At 44.4% G+C, this 16,297-nt stretch overlaps 2 protein-coding genes and 1 non-coding gene across 5 annotated transcripts in view; 2 read left to right on the forward strand and 1 right to left on the reverse strand.

The window, feature by feature from the left end:
• Nucleotides 1-16,297, reverse strand: part of REST (RE1 silencing transcription factor) — an 84,161-nt gene that overhangs the window by 19,027 nt on the left and 48,837 nt on the right. The window contains exons 1-2 of one of the 3 annotated variants that reach the window (XM_047856688.1): nucleotides 3,925-4,259; nucleotides 659-1,562 (exon numbers count right to left, since the gene is read on the reverse strand). In XM_047856688.1, the coding sequence (XP_047712644.1) occupies nucleotides 659-1,553 (895 nt within the window). In that variant the 5' untranslated portion in view covers nucleotides 1,554-1,562; nucleotides 3,925-4,259. Of the gene's footprint in view, nucleotides 1-658; nucleotides 1,563-3,106; nucleotides 3,757-3,924; nucleotides 4,260-16,297 lie in introns of those variants that run through there. The other 2 variants (XM_047856686.1, XM_047856687.1) reach the window with 2 other exon arrangements.
• Nucleotides 1,552-4,429, forward strand: LOC125164889 (basic proline-rich protein-like). Its single transcript, XM_047857618.1, has 3 exons — nucleotides 1,552-1,557; nucleotides 2,862-3,472; nucleotides 3,598-4,429. Exons 1-3 carry the CDS (start codon nucleotides 1,552-1,554, stop codon nucleotides 4,427-4,429), a joined length of 1,449 nt encoding a protein of 482 aa, XP_047713574.1.
• On the forward strand, nucleotides 7,150-7,265 carry LOC125164973 (U5 spliceosomal RNA). Its single transcript, XR_007151884.1, has one exon. It is a non-coding gene; the product is annotated as a U5 spliceosomal RNA (small nuclear RNA).

Consider the following 16,297-nt stretch of genomic DNA (forward strand, 5'->3'; position numbering starts at 1 on the left):
CGGTTAAGCGTCCTACTTCAACCTAGGTCATGATTTCGCAGTTTGTGGGTTTGAGCCCTGTGTTGGGCTCCACGTTGGGCTCTATGCTAACAGCTCAGAACCTGGAGCCTGCTTTGGATTCTGTGTCTCCCTCTCTCTCTGCCTCTCCCTAGCTCATGCTGTCTCTGTCTCTCTCAAAAATAAATATTAAAAAAATAAATAAAAAGCTTGTTTCTGTTAAACGGATCTATGCAAGGGTTAATCATTGAGTTTTCCTTTTTGTCTAAGTGCTCAATTCCTTCGGGAAACTATACTGCATCTTAGATGTATTCACTATCAACTAAACACATCTTCTAAAAAAATAGTAGTCTAATTTAGCTAAATGATCAATCCCAAGTTGTTAGAATACGAATTTTAGCAATAACACTGATAATAGTTATCTTGCCCATTCTTTCAAATAAGTGTTTCTTCACTTGTCTTCCAGTCCCATATAGTTACCCCCATGGAGAGAGTAACTGAAGCACAAAAAGGTTAAATGACTTATCCAAGGTCAAAAAGACAGCAAATAACTGAACCAGGACTTGAAAACAGACCCCCCTTCTGCAGTACTACTTTTAACTATTTACTGAATTGACTATCAGAAGTGAGTTGAACTTATGGACTACAAAGGTACTCTTACCTGTATGAGTTCGAACATGTTGAACATAATTATTTTTTCTGTCTGAAAAATAGTTGCATTTTCCACATGTGTATACTTTCCTTGGAAAATGGTTTCTCAAGTGTTTCCTCCAGTGATATTCGCTTACTGTGGTGTATGTGCAAATGATGCACTTGTAAACTCGCTCATTATCCCCAGCTCTGGTGTGGTGTTTCAGGTGAGCAGTATAGTGATCATATCGATTGGTATTGTAGCCACAGCGGTCACAGCGAATGGGGCCCTTGGAGAAATCTCCCTCTTCTGTGGTAGAAGACCCAGATTCTCTGGCTTTTGCTTGCTTCTCTGCACTTTCTTCCACAAAAAATTTCTTGGCACTATGAACTCTGATGTGATGCACAAACTGTTCTTCAGATTCTGCTTCATACTGGCATGGTTTACAGCGAAAGGGTTTGCTCTTCAAGTTCTTGCATTTGTCCTCTGCTCCTGATGTTTCAGGAGGAAGATCTTTATTTGAGCTATAAATTTCTGGGGCAGCTGATACCTCAAACACAGGCTGTGGTTCTACAACACTCAGTTCCAAACTTTCCAGTTCCATGTTTTCCAGTCCACTGGGTTCACCTTTTATTTCAGCAGACTCCTCAAGTCCTTCTCCATCACTATCTGAAAAATTGTTATCTCCAACAGGCATCAATTCTGCCATCTGTCTTTCTTCACCAACCAGGTAATCACAGCAGCTGCCATTTACTTCCCCAGTTAAGGCCACATTTGCCAACATGATAAGCTGAGGCGCAGCCAGTTCAGCTTTGGAGAGGTCATGCAAGTCATACATGTCGTTAGGCAAAGCCATGCCAATGTTGCCACTGCTGGTGAACAGCCCTCCTCCTCCAGAAGACTGCCCCATTACCTGGGTGGCCATGACTGTATTCTGAATTCAAAATAAAACAAAAACCACAAAGTACCAGTTTAAACACAACATCCAAGACATCATTCATGTCTTAAAAAAATTTTCTCAAATATAACCTTTAAATTCAATGAGGTTCATTAATTGCTAAAATTAAGGCTTTAAAATATTTTTGTAATTCCAAATTTTATTGCAGTCATCAAAAAAATTTCTCTTATCCCTGCAAAAAATTCTATCAATTGTTTGACATAACTCATCCATCAACTTGGCCTACCCAGTGGCATGCCTTCCCTCAAGTGCTTTTCATTTTTCTGGTGAAAAAAAATAACTTCATCTTTAACATTAACTAAAATTATATTTAAATTTAATACATGAATAGTTAATTGCTGTCCTCCCAATTTCCCCTTCAACGGTTTACTTGTCTAAATCAGAAAAGGGAGAAATCAAAAAGCCATACTATGCATTTATAAAGTACAAACGTGTCTGGAAAGTAGAAGCCTATAGTAATTGGTCAACTGAATTGACTTTCAGATGAACTTAACTAACTCCAGAAGAATAAACTACTGTAAAAAAGTAACACTTAGTTTATTTTTAATGACTAGATCTGTTTAAAAGGGAAAAACAACAAAAAACAAAAACAAAAACAACTACAGACCTTTTCTCCTATGAAAAAAGGAAGCTCCCTGTATTCAAAACTTCACAAATGAAAATAAAGAAACTTAAGGCCCCGCTAATAATCGTACAACTCAACCGGACAATCAGCGACTTTCTCGCATTGTGCTTGACTTGGCCTACTTGCTTAGTGGAAGCCATTACAAGATCACCTTCTTGAAAACATGTTGGGCTTTTAAAATCGCCTTAACCACATTACTTTCCAATCTAAAACGTGGTATTCTCAAATTGAGTGCTGCCTTGCAAATTAAAAAAAAGTAAAGTGACAAGCACTCAAAAAATAAAACCAAACCCCAATACAAAAAGTAATCCGTTTCATCCAGGTGCATAAACACAAACCAACGTACCAAAAGTTGGAATCAAATGCCATCACAGAAAGCAAACTGAGGGCAAAAGCTGCCCCAGGGCTTAACAGCCTAGGCTACTTGGCAATTTACCCAAAATCGAGTTTTCTAATACCCCCCTGAACCCTAACTACCACCCCTAAAGGAATTTTAACGTTCGTCAGGAAGGCCGTCTAAGCACAGCCCGAAAACCCAACGTGTTGCACGAATTCCTATGTGTGGCTGCCACCAGCGCCTGCCTCGGCGGCGGCATTCCTGACTGAAATAGGCATTCGGCCATTTTCTCAAAATACCAAACACAAAGCAGCTCTTTGCAAACTCGGGCGCTCTCGCTTCCTCTCGGCTGGGCCCGCTCACTGCACACATTTACACACCAACTCGCGGGAGTTGCCCCAACACTCGTCCTGAAGCTTTTCCTGAGCTCCCCAACACTAAGAAAGGCAAGGTGGTCAAACTCGGGGCGCCGCTGGGCCAGACCAAATCTTCCCCATTCGGGATTGTCCCCTCCCCGGCCTGCGGGCCCCGAGTCTTGGGTAGAGGGAAGAAAGTTACCGCGTTGCCGGCGTCCCGGCTCCTCTCACGGCCCCTGGACTCGCCCTCCGCCGAGGGCCCGGGAGGCTCCGCGGGCGCCCTCCGGAGGCGTCGGGCCCCAAGCGCCGGAGGGGGGCCCCACGCGCGCTGGCCGCCTCCCCCGCGCCCCGGAAGTTTGCGAACTCACTCCGCCACAGCGCCCCGCGGGACGCGCGCCCCAACCCCGCCAGCTCGCGCGCCTAGGTGGCCGGGTGCGGAGGGCCGCGGCGGCGGGGCGGCCCGAGAGCAGAAATCGCTGTCCAGCCCCATTGGCGGAACCGCCCGGGCCGCGGGGCTGACTCAACCCGCCCGGCCGCACTCAACGGCGCCTTCCGGCGAAAGGGAGAGGCCAGAGAGGGAGGGGGACGGGAGGGCCGCGGGCCGACGAGGGGCTGCGGCGGGACCTGGGAGCAGGAGGACGGGGAGGAAGTTTCAGGACCAGGGCCTCAAGCAGCTCCGCTCCTTGGCCTCAGGACTCGACTCGAGGGGCGCCCGGGCCCGCGCGGAGGCGGCGGCCTGGCCTCGATTGGGGAGGGGGTTCTGGCTCCGCGCCGCTCCCCATGGACGCCCCCGGCCCAGCCCCGAGGCCGCGCCGGTGTAACCCGATCCCCCTCGGCCGCCCGCCCCCGCCCGGCGCGGCGGCCGCCGCCGGAGCCACAGTATCTGCAAATCAGCCCTGGACAGCGCCTCGCTCCGCGTCCTTCCGCGCCCTCCCCCTGCCGCTGCCGCCGCTGCCGCCGCCGCCGCCCGGCCGGCCCTCCCCCACTGCGACTGAGCCCCCAGCCCTCCGCCGCGCTTACCGGCCGTCCTAGGGGAGGAGGGGCCGGCGACCCGGAGTCGCCGCTCCTTCTCCGACTACTTTTCTTTGTTGCTGGAGTTTCGGGGGGAGGGGAGTGGGAGGATGGAAAAGTTGGGCGCTGGGGACGTCGAGGCCCGCAAGGCCCAAGAGAGGGACTACAGAGAGTGCTCAAGCCGCCGGCTCTCGCCACGCCGTCCCAGGCGCCGCCGCCGCCGCCGCCGCCGGGGTCTGTGGCCCGGGGCCTCGGCGGCGCTTGCTCTTCTGCTGCACCGCGAGCTCGCGGGAGCCGCACATTCCAGCACAGGAGGCTGCGCCGCGCACCCAGCCCGCGCCGCCGCCGCCGCCGCCCGCGAGACACGCCCCCTCCACCGCCCGCGCGCGCCCGCGGGACACGCCCACCCCGCCGCCCGCGCGCGTGGCCGCCCGGCGCGCCCCGCCCCTTGGCGAAGGGGGTTGCCCTGGGCCGTGGCTGGGCTGTGGGCGCGCCTAGGGGGAGCCGCACCTAATCCTCCCGACCCCTCACTCTAGTCCTTAGGTCAAAAAAGAGGCGAGCCCCGCTCCCTTTCTTGATTTCTTTTGTAAACAAACAACAGAGAAGTAGCCCCCCAGCCTTGCCGCGCCTGGATGAGAATAGAGCTGTTAAAAGAAAAAATCTGCCGGCTTTGACCGTTCTCTTTAGAACTATTGTCACCCGCCTTTCAAGTCTAAAGGGCTCGGAAATACCCTTTAGAATCTCTTGAAATCTCCACCCATAGCCACCCTTTAACTAATTAAGCTTCGTTATACTCACTCGGTAAAAGTGCATCCCAAATTTAAACTATAAGCGAGGAAAAGCAATTCGTTCGTGAGTTGTGAAAAAACAAATGTCTCGGGAAGATCACGGACTCAGAACTGAGGGGACAAGTCCATAGACGTGGCACGAAGCAGGTCATTCCTGAGCCTTCAAAACACGATTTTAGTGGAGCAATTATCCTCAGATTACAGAGGGTAAAGCCCAGGACAAGGAGGCTGCCTGGCGACCATGTGTCGGAGAGTAACCTGGCTTCCATGTTTATAAAGTGGGGTAACCATGCATAATACCTGGAGCATGATAATATGCTTTAAAAAAAAGAGAGAATGTAGTCTCATGTACCCCTTGCCTTCTGTTTACACCAGAAACGCCTTCTTAGTCTGCCTTTGATACCTTGGATCATGCCCATCCTCAGAAATTTAATGGCTTCCTTACACCTCTCCGTGTAGCATTCAAGGCCCTGACTAACCTGATCTGGACATGTTGGACTACCATTACTATTAAAAAAGAAGTAGCAGCAAATGCTATGGGGGTTCAAAGTAGGGAGATGGTCCCTAGCGAAGAGGATCTAGAAACTTCTCAAAGTAGATGATGATCCAATCTGGCCTTACATTATTGGGAGAATTTCAATAGGTGGAAAGTAGGGGAAGGAACATTCTACACAGTGCAAACAGCCAGCTCAAAAACCCATCAATTGAGCCTTGCCTAACTCCTGTTCCAGCTCCCCTTCTTTTTCAAGTTCCTTCACTTGCTTCTCTTATGACACAACTTCCATACTCCTCACTTTCCTGGTCTACACCTCAGTAGGACCCTTGTCTCCCTATACTAGCACAGTATTTTTTTATTTTTAAGTTTTGTATTTATTTAAGCAATCTTCACACCCAACCTGGGGCTTGAACTCACAACCCAGAGATCAGGAGTCTCATGCTCCTAGGACTAAGCTCACCAGGTGCCCCAGGACAGTACATTATTAATTAGTGCAGCTTTAGATGCAAGATGGAATAAAGGCCTTAGGGGCTTAACCACTAAAGGTTTGGTTACTTCATATCAAATGCAAGCACTTCCTGTGATTCAAACTTGGGAAGTATTCATTCTCATTGAACCAAAGAGAGGAAAGAAATGCAGAAAGGAAAGAAGAGAGAGGAAGGGAGGGAGGGAAAGAAAAGAGGGAAGGAAGAAGGGAGGGAGGGAGGAAAGGAAAAGAAGAAAGAAGTTTTAGGTCTGCTACAAACTTATCTCTACTTTTTTTTTTAATTTCTTTTTTTCTTTTTAACTAAAATCTGGTTTGAGCTGCACGGCTTTTTTAGATGCTATAACCCAGGGAACAATTCTGGCCTCTATCAAAGCCCTCAAAGGCATAAACTGTTTTCTTTCCCTTTTTTTTAAGTCCAAAAAGGCAAAAATGAGACATCTCTTTTTAAATTTACTCGATAAATGTCCTTCATTTCCTCAGTCTGACTGCTTGCTGGAGATGTTTTATTAATTGCGAAGTTATTCCCACATATTGTGATGCAAAAAGAAGAATGGCAAATTGGCAGCTGCATTCATTTAAAATTAGCAGAGGCCCTTGTTCAAGAGATGGCATATTCAGAGTGACCCAAATTATCATGACATGAAGGCCACAGGTCAAATTCAAGGCCAAGTTACAAATCAATAGAAAATTTCCTTTGGGAGAGCTGGTGCTATGAACTTGAATTCTTAATTGTTTCTCAAGAGGCTGTATTTTACTTTGCTGCATCCAAAATTTAAGATCTTCTGCAAGATAAAGACTTTGACACATGAATGAGTTCTGGTTTTCTTATTTTGAGAATATGGGGTCTTTCCTACGTATTTAATTCGTCAATTTTTTACTAAACTAAAATGTTATCATATGTTTTTAATAACATTTCCTCTGGAGATTTATTTCAAAATTTTGGTAAAATGTGTTTGTGCTTCTACGTGCTTTTTATTCCCAACTGTGTTTCATTTTTTTCTCTAGAAAAGAGCTTAGTTTGACTGAACCCACATTAATGTTACACTGAAATTCAAATACCTGTTTTACATATTACATGACTCAAATTTGTGAATAAAAATTGGGATACAACATCTCCATTCTGATGTTAAAAGATTTCACTTCCACTCTTCCTGTCACCAGCCAAAGGGAAGACATTTGTGTGTCAAGGACCAATGTTTCAGGCCTTTCCCGCCACTCTCTTTGCATTTTTAGTGGTACCTGTCACTGCTCACCCCTCCAGGAATCTCCTCCCCAACTGATCCTTCAGGAATTGAACTCTGGTTCTGAAGTTTGTGCTCTGTGAGTAAGCACAATTTCTATTCCTCATTTAGTTCACAGTGAACTTAAAAGACAACTTAAAAAATAGTGCTTTGCTTTCTCTATAACCTTATTCTGAAACTTTTAGTGAAGGTAAAAAAAAGTTGGGATGGAAAGTGCACTGGATACTCTGGTTTCTCTTCAAATCATACAAATCTTTTACCTTTTACTGAAGATTTTCGTGGAAAGGAACAACTTTGAGTCTTAAGCCAATTTTTTGAGTCCTTGTTTCAGCAAGTTTACAAAGGAAAAAAAAAAGAAAAAGAACAGAAAGAGAAAGGAAGGAAAGAAGGAAGGAAAAGGGGGGAAGAAAGAAAGAGAGAGGGAAAAGAAAGAAAGAAGGAGGGGGGAGGAAGAAAGAACAGCAAGTATAGGGCAGGTAGGCTAGAGAATTGTTTCTCCTTCCCTCTGTTGCTTTGAGAAATCACTTCTCTTGAATTTTGCCTGTAAAATGAAGAGGTTGGACTAGTGATGTCTAAAATTGTCAGCAGCTTGGAAATCTAGGATACTTTTTATTCTGTTTGAAATTTCAAATGATGTGTAGTTTTTCCTAGTACAATTATATACATATATTTTTAATTTTTTAAAGTGTATTTATTTTGGGGAGAGAGAGAGCACGTGCAGTACAGGAATAGGGAGAGACAGAGAGAGGGAGAGACAGAATCCCAAGCAGCCTCCAAGCTGTCAACACAGAGCCCAGTTCAGGGCTCAAATTCACAAACTGTGAGATCATAACCTAAGCCAAGATCAAGAGTCAGGCACTTAACCGACTGCACCATCCAGGTGCCCACAATTATATATTTTTAAGTTCAATATACGTGACATCCCTAGTTTCTTCTCTATGGCTCTCTTTTGCCCCTGTGGAGACATACCAGTAGCCTTGAAACATAACTGGCCTCAAGACACGTGTTGTCTGTGGAACCCCTGGCTGGCTCAGTCAGTAGAGCATTCAACTCTTGATCTCAGGGTTGTAAGTTTGAGCCCCACATTGGGTGTGGAGATTACTTAAAAATAAAATCTTAAAAGGGGCGCCTGAGTGGCTCAGTGGGTTAGGCATCCAACTCTTGATTTCCGCTCAGGTCATGATCTCATGGTTTGTGAGATAGAGTCCCATGTCATTGGAATTCTCTCTCTCCCTCTCCCTCTGCCCCTCTCCCCTGCTCACACATGCACTCTCTCACTCTTATTCAAAATAAAGTTAAAAAACATTAAAAAAATAAATAAAATCTTGAAAAAAAAAAAAAAAGATTGGCATTGTCTGAAGACAGGGATTTAAGGCCTGGTCCAGTTCTACTAAATGCAGGATCATCTATCCTTGCTTCCATTTGGACCCTGACCTATTTTTCTGGTTCTGACAATTGAGCACAGGGTCTTATCCACTATAGTATCTGCAGCTTGAGACACAGAGATGTCCCCTAAGTGCTAAGAGAAGGAAGGGAGGTGAACAAGGAAACTCCAGAATGAGCTGGGTTCCATCCTACCCTCTCCTGGAACCCCAACCACACTTTGAACAACTCTTCCTTGTTCCTCTTCCTTTCAGCCTCACTGGCCTCCTTGAACCCTGGCTACTCTCCCCCTTTTGGTTCCCTGTTCTGTTTGCTGTTCCTCTTCTGAAAGACTGTCCAGTACCCTCTATCCATGCTGCTCATTCCCACCTCTCCTTGATTCAGATGCCACGATTTCAGAATTACAACCTCCTCCATTTTGCATCTAATCATGTTGTCCTTTCTTTTTAAATTTTATTTATTTTGAGAGAGAGAGAGAGAGAGAGAGAGATCCATGGAGGGGCAGGGAGAGAGAGGGAAAGAGAGAGAATCCCAAATTCAGGGCTCAAACACACCCTGAGATCATGACCTTAGCCAAATCAAGAATTGGGTGCTTACCTGACTGAGCCACCCAGGCATCCCTGTTGTCCTTCTTATTAGCAGTTATCACTAACTAACATGCTATGTATTTTATTTATCTTATTTATTTTCTTTCCTCACTAGAAGGACAATGACAATGAAATTGGTATTTTCTGTGCCTATAACATGGTAAGAGTTTGTGAAATGAATGGTTAGGGGATAGTACCTTGGTTTTTGCAGTTTCTCAAAGTGGAGACATCTTGTACTCATATCAGTACCCTCAGTTCAGTACCTATTACAGACTTCCCTCATGCTACATGCTAGCCTGCCTCTTTGAATCTCCCCTAAAATAGCCCCTTTTCAATAACTATTTGTTGAATGAATAAAACAATGCTCCTGGACCCCTGGTTCCTGTGGTCTACCTTCCTGTTGGAAATCTCCCTTCTGCCCTTCTGCATATTGTATTCCTAGCATAGCCTTAGTTTCACACACCAATCTCTAGTTGGATTTTCCTTGGTGCCCCTAACAGTCTGTTGAGCCTCTGGTGCCCCTCTATTTGCCAGTGTTTAAATGTAAGCCACACCCCTCCATGGAGAGCTGCATCTGTATTGCCCTGCCCCTCCCCTGCATTCTCTTTACTTTGGCCTTTTTTTTTTTTATGTTTATTTATTTTTGAGGGAGAGAGAGAGAGAAAGAGAGCGAGCATAAGTGGGGGAGGAGCAGAGGGAGAGGGGGACAGAGGATCCGAAGCAGGCTCTGTGCTGACAGCAGAGAGCCCAATGCAAGGCTGGAACTCATGAACCGTGAGATCATGACCTAAGCTGAAGTCAGATGCTTAGCCAACTGAGCCACCCAGGTGCCCATTTACTTTGGCTTTTGTCATTGTCCTTCCTCCCAGAATTCTCCCCCCATATAATATGCAGACCACAAAATCTCACAATTGAAAAAGATCTTAGGCGTCCAAGCGCTTATTTTATAGATGAAAGATAGACTTGCAAAGCATTTGGCTTATGCAGGTTTGCACTCAAGTTAGGGTATGGCTGGAACTAGGATTCAGGGGCTCAGATTTCCAGCCAGACAGATGCTCTTTCCACATTTCTCAAAATCTCCAGTCTTCCCTCTATTTTTCCCTGGCCCCAGTGGCCCCCTTCCCAAAAACATCTTACTCCTCTGGACCTGATAAGCCACTTTGTTCAATGGTTGCACAGACAAGGTATACCTAAGGTAAGAAGTCTTTTCAGATCTATAGTTCCCTAACTTTTTTTTTTTAATGTTTATTTTGTTTTTGAGAGAGAGGGGGGAGGAGGGGCAGAGAGAGAGAGAGGAAGACACAGAATCTGAAGCAGGCTCCAGGCTCTGAGGTGGCAGCACAGAGCTTGACATGGGGCTCGAACCCACAAACCATGAGATCATGACCTGAGCTGAAGTCAGACGCTTAACAGACTAAGCCACCCAAGCATCCCTATATGTCCCTAACTTTTAAGCCTATCTTCATATATGTATTTTTTAAAGATGTATTTGTTTATTTAAGCAATCTCTATACCCAACGTGGGGCTCCAACTCACAACTCTGAGATCAAGAGTCACATGCTATATACTGACTGAACCAGCCAGGCACCCAAGCCTATTTTCATATTAAGATTAATTACTTTTTGGCTAGGGAAAGCCTTATTGTCCTCTATTGCATTTAAAATACTAAAGACCCAGCATCAACATTTTAACCTACAAAACTCAACATCAATTTAGGGGAAATGGGACTTAACTTAAAAGACAACTTCTGTCAGTCTTTTCCTTCCTTCCATAGAGAAGCAAAAAGCTCCCAGTCTGTGCTCCCAAAGTATACTCATACATATTTTCTTTCTCGTGTTTTTCTCACCTGACTGAGAGAGCCTGGAGATAAGAAACTGTTTGTGTGTTCTCAATATGATAATATTCCTTCCATAGTCAAGAAAATCAAACATCTGACAAAGTATATCAACCCACCCAAAGTTAAAACCAGACACTGGTTTTGTCAATAAATGTTTCGTAGATGAGTAAAACCTCACCTTTTCCTTATTTGTCTTCAAATAATCATTTAACTTACTAGAATGGCTAAAAATTAAAGAGGTGGCAATATGAAGTATTGAAAAGAATGCTCAGGGGCGCCTGGGTGTCTCAGTCGGTTGAGCGTCCAACTTCAGCTCAGGTCACGATCTCACGGTCGGTGAGTTCGAGCCCCGCGTGGGGCTCTGGGCTGATGGCTCAGAGCCTGGAGCCTGCTTCGGATTCTGTGTCTCCCTCTCTCTCTGCCCCTCCCCCGCTCATGCTCTGTCTCTCTCTGTCTCAAAAATAAATAAACGTTTAAAAAAAAAAAAAAAGAATGCTCAGCAGGGCACTTGGGTGGCTCAGTTGGTTAAGCACCCAACTTCAGCTCAGGTCATGGTCTCAGGGTTCATGTGTTTGAACCCCACATTGGGCTGTCTGCGGTCAGCACGGGGCCTGCTTTGGATCCTCTGTTCCCCCTCTTTCTCTTCCCCTCCTCTGTTTGTTCTGTCTCTTAGAAATAAAATTTTGAAACTTTATTAAAAAAAAAAAAAGAACACTAAGCAACTGGAACTCTCATATATTACTGATGGAAATGTTGGAATTGGTCTGTGTAGTTTCTTACAGAGACACACAGCATTTAATTCAGGCATCCTGTTGTTCTTATTAAAAAGAACCACAGGTCCAAAATGGTGTCACTTAAGCCAAGTTTCCACCTCCTCCATAAATGTAGTCTTAACTGATCAGTTAGGAATTTTCTGATCAGCATCAATGAGGTAATTTGTCACATGGGCCCTCTTCATCCCCCACCACTCCCCCCCTCAAAAGATGAGGTAATCTGCATGATAATATCCCTGCCCTTCCCATTAAGGAAAGGTGACTTTGTCTGAAACCATCTTTTCTCCCCTTTGCTAATAACTTCCTTGCCCCTCCCCCCCCTTATAAAACATTCCATTTTGTACAACTCCTCAGAGTTCCGCTCTACCTGCTAGAGGGGAGGCTGCCCAATTCATGAACTGATTAATAAAGTCAATTGGATTTTCAAATTTACTTGGTTCAATTTTTGTTTTTTAACAGTCTTAACTCAAGGGAATTGAAAATATTTGCCATGCAAAGACCCTGTAGGAAAGTGTCCAAAAACTAGGAACAACCCAAAAAAGTCCAATTGGTTAGTGGATAAACAAATTTTAATACACCCATACAATGGAATAATAGTGTCAGGGAACTAAAACTTTCCCTGTACTCTCTTACTTTAAGTGATCAGGGCCCTGTGAATTAGACTGCCAAAGACAGATTAGCAAAAGATAAAATTCAATCATCCTTTTCATTAAGGTATGTAAAAGGGTACACAGTAAAATATAACACAAAGGGGCTGTGAGAATCTGGGGCTTATATACCATCCTAATAGGGGCAGGGGAGGAGGAGAAGGACACTTATGGGAAAAGTAATGACTTCTTAATAAGGGCAGGTGGGGGAAGAAAGGGCACTTAAGGGAAAACCAAATGAGTTTTTAGAAAGATAAATGGGCCTCAGAAGAGACGAGAGATATGATTGTTTTGTGACAATGTGTGATACGGTATGGAGACCTCTCATCTTCTGGGATAAGTGATAAGAGTCTATGTTCCTAGTTGATCCCAGGGAAGGGGTTATGACAATTGAAGTTTTTTAAAACTACTCTTGAGAGGCTCTGCTTTTAGGAAGGTGAGAGGTTTCAGGAACTCAAATGCCTTCTAAAAATTTTTATGCCACAGTGAGAGGCATATTCTGGACCCATCCAATAGCAATAAAAAGGAACTAGCTATGAGGCAGCTGCATAGATGAATGTCAAGAGCATTATGCTAAGTGAAAGAAGCCAGATACAAAAGGCCACTTACCTTATGGTTCCATTGCCATTCTGGGAAAGGCGAGTCAATAGAGACACAAATCAGATCAGCGTTTGCCAGGGGCCAGTGGTTAGGGAAGGGGATTGACTATAAACAGGTATAAGGGAATTTTGGAGGTAATGTCAGTGATCTATATCTTGGCTACGGTGATGGCTACACTACAGTATAAACCTCCCAAAATTCACAGAAATGAACAACTTTTAAAAGGGAAAATTTTACATAATTTTAATAAGCCTGACTTTTAACAAATATGGCTGTAGAGGGGTTCCTGGGTGACTCAGTTGGTTGAACCTCTGACTTCAGCTCAGGTCATGATCTCATGGCTGTGAGTTTGAGCCCTGCATTGGGCTCGCAGCTGTCAGCGTAGAGCTTGCTTCAGACCTTCTGTCCCCACTCTCTCCTTGCCCCTTCCCCACTTGTGCTCTCTCTCTCTCTCAAAAATAAATAAATCTTTAAAAAATAATAGTAGTAGGGGCTCCTGAGTGGATCAGTCAGTGAAGCGTCCTACTTCAGCTCAGGTCACGATCTCATGGTTTGTGAGTTCGAAACCCGCGTCAGGCTCTGTACTGACAGCTCAGAGCCTGGAGCCTGCTTTGGATTCTGTGTCTCCCTCGCTCTGCCCCTCCCCCACCCACACTCTGTCTCTGTCTCTCTCTCAAAATTAAATAAACATTACAAAATTAAAAAAAATAAGAATAGTAAAAATAAAAACATAGCCGTAGAGAATAGACATGAGTTTTTCTTTGTCTGGATGTTTGAGTTATTTTGGAAAGTGTTTGAAATTCTTTCACAATATGTTACATCTGAGAATGATGATTTTTCTCCTAATAGAGTCTCACCAATTTATACTAAAAAGTCACTTCTTGGGGTGCCTGGGTGGCTCCATCAGTTAAGCATCCAACTCTTGATTTCAGCTCAGGTCATCATCTCATGGTGATGGGACAGAGCTCTGCATTGGCCTCTGCACTGAGAGTGGATCCTACTTAAGATTCTCTCTTTCCCTCTGCCCCTCTCCCTGGCTCATGCATGCATGCTCTCTCTGTCAAATGAAAAAAAAAGTCACTTCTTATCCCTAAAGTTATTTTATTTCACAGGTATTTACCAAGCACCTCCCTCTGTTTAGGGCACATGGATGGGGTTGCAGGGTGGGAGGCAGGTAAAGAAATATAAACTAGGTTTTGACCTTCACCAGCTTACAGTTTAGCTGGGGAAATAAAACCCTGCTTTAGTAAAAGAACAGACAGTAAGAGCTTTTCAAGTTTGGAAGAGAAATTGCTTCCAGCTAGGCAAAGCTTCAACAATGCAGTAGAGTGTGTCTTATAGGAAACTAAGCAGTCCGTGGACTGCCTCTAGTCCAAAGTCTAGAGATTGGTTACCTTAAGGTCATTCTTAATGTATCATTCCAGGAGGAGGAGAGTCTGGGTCTCTGCTGAAAGATGAAGAGGCAGGAGCAGAGTTGTGGGAAAGAAAGTGAGGTAAACCAGTGGTGCCTGGCTGGCTCAGTGAGTTAAGTGTCCAACTTCGGCTCAGGTCATGATCTCACGGTTCATGGGTTCAAGACCCATGTCGGGCTCTGTGCTGACAGCTTGGAGCCTAGAGCCTGCTTTGGATTCTGTGTCTCCCTCTCTTTCTGCCCTCCCTCACTCATGCTCTGTCTCTCTCTGTCTCTCAAAAATGAATAAATGTTAAAAAAAAAAAAATCAGGTAAACCAGAATAGTAAACCAGCTGGGGTTGGAGCAAAACACAACTGAAAGTGAAGTACATGACATCAATTTAGGACTGACACTCTTTCAAGTATGGGCTTGGCTTTCTACCAACAATGTCTTAAATAAGTAGTGATGAATTCACTCAGAAAAACAAACAAAAACAAAATCAGCACTACAATCTAATAATAATTGTGACCGTCACACAATCAAACCTTAGCAACATCAAGTATATTGATCTGGATGAAGATAAAATGTAAGTTCCTGTAGTGTACTCAGAAGAAAGAATGTGTTGCCATAAGAAACTAGTCTGCATATAATCTAGAAAGGAGGAAAATGAAGGGGGAAAAGTTGGCACTGTTTACCTAACACTGTCCAGGGAGGATTGAGACATTGAATGTGGCTGTTAGAAACATATATGCTAGGTTTAGGACAAAGGACAGTTTACTTGGATTTTCCGTGGCTTAGAATAGATGTCAAATCATTTAATCTCTCCTGACATTGAGTCCATATTCACAAAACAATACTAATAATATACACCCCATACTTTGACTCCAAAGTGTGTGTGTGTGTGTGTGTGTGTGTGTGTGCATGCGTGTGTATGGCAGCTAAGTTATTATTAACTGGCATTCTAATTTTTGCATTTTCTCCTACTATCCTCCTCTAACATTTCCTACTACATCTCCTCCTTTTCTAGCCCTCACTCACTGAGCTCCAGCCACCCATGGCAGGCATACTCCTTTCTCAGGGCCTTTGCAGATGTAATTAAATTGAGTATCTTGAAATGAGGAGATTATCCTAGATTACCTAGGTGTGTCCTAAAGTCATTGACATAAATCCTTATATAAGACACACAGAGGAGAACACAGACAGAGGGGAAAGTAATGTGAAGACTGAGGCAGAGATTGGAGTGATGTGGCCGCAAGCCAAAGAAGCTGGCGACCGACCGCGAGGCTAAAAGAGATCTGGACTGGATCTTTCCTTAGAGGCCTTTCTGAGCCAGCATGGCCCTGCTGACACCTTGATTTTGGACCTCTAGCCTCCAGAACTGTGAGAGAATAAGTTTCTCTTGTTTTAAACAGCTCAGTTTGTAGCCATTTGTTTTAGCAGCCCTGGGAAACTACTATGCTGCATGATTCCATCTATGTAACATCTCAAAGTAACAAAATTACAGACATGGAGAATAGATTAGATGTGGCCAAGTGTTAAGAATGGGATGTCGGGGGGCACCTGGGTGGCTCAGTCAGTTAAGCATCTGAATTCTGCTCAGGTCATGATCTCACGGTTCAGAGGTTCAAGCCCCATGTCGGGCTCTGTGCTGACAGCGCAAAGCCTAGAGCCTGCTTTGGATTCTGTGTCTCCCTGTGGCTCTCTGCCTCTCTCCCACTTGTGCTCTCTCGTTCAAAGATAAATAAGTAAATATTAAAAAAAAAAAAAAAAGAATGGGATATGGGATGGTGGCTTGCTGAGTACAAAGGGATACCACAAAGGAGATCTTTATGGAGATGGAACACTTCTGTCTGCATGTAAATCTGATGAACTCTGACTAAGATTTCTACAGACTAAGGTCTGTAGATTGTACCAATGTCAATTTCCTTGTTTTGATTTTTATAATTATCTAAGATGTTCTCATTAGAGGAGAGTAGAAGAAAGAGAACACAGGACCCCTCTGTACTATTTTTGGAACTTCCTGTGAATCTGTAATTATTTTTAAATGAATAAAGAATTAATTTCAATTCTTTCTTTCTAGTATTTTCGGTGGCAGCTACTAGAAAACTTTTAATTACATAGGTGGTTTGCATTATATTTCTATTTCATCAG

This window comes from Prionailurus viverrinus, chromosome B1 (genome assembly GCF_022837055.1).
Source record: "Prionailurus viverrinus isolate Anna chromosome B1, UM_Priviv_1.0, whole genome shotgun sequence".
Lineage (NCBI taxonomy): Eukaryota > Metazoa > Chordata > Mammalia > Carnivora > Felidae > Prionailurus > Prionailurus viverrinus.

Excerpts from the sequence above, each read along its gene's own strand:
- LOC125164889 (XM_047857618.1), top strand. Across the intron at positions 3,473-3,597 it reads CCTTCCGGCGAAAGGGAGAG|GACTCGACTCGAGGGGCGCC; the intron begins GCCAGAGAGGGA and ends CCTTGGCCTCAG.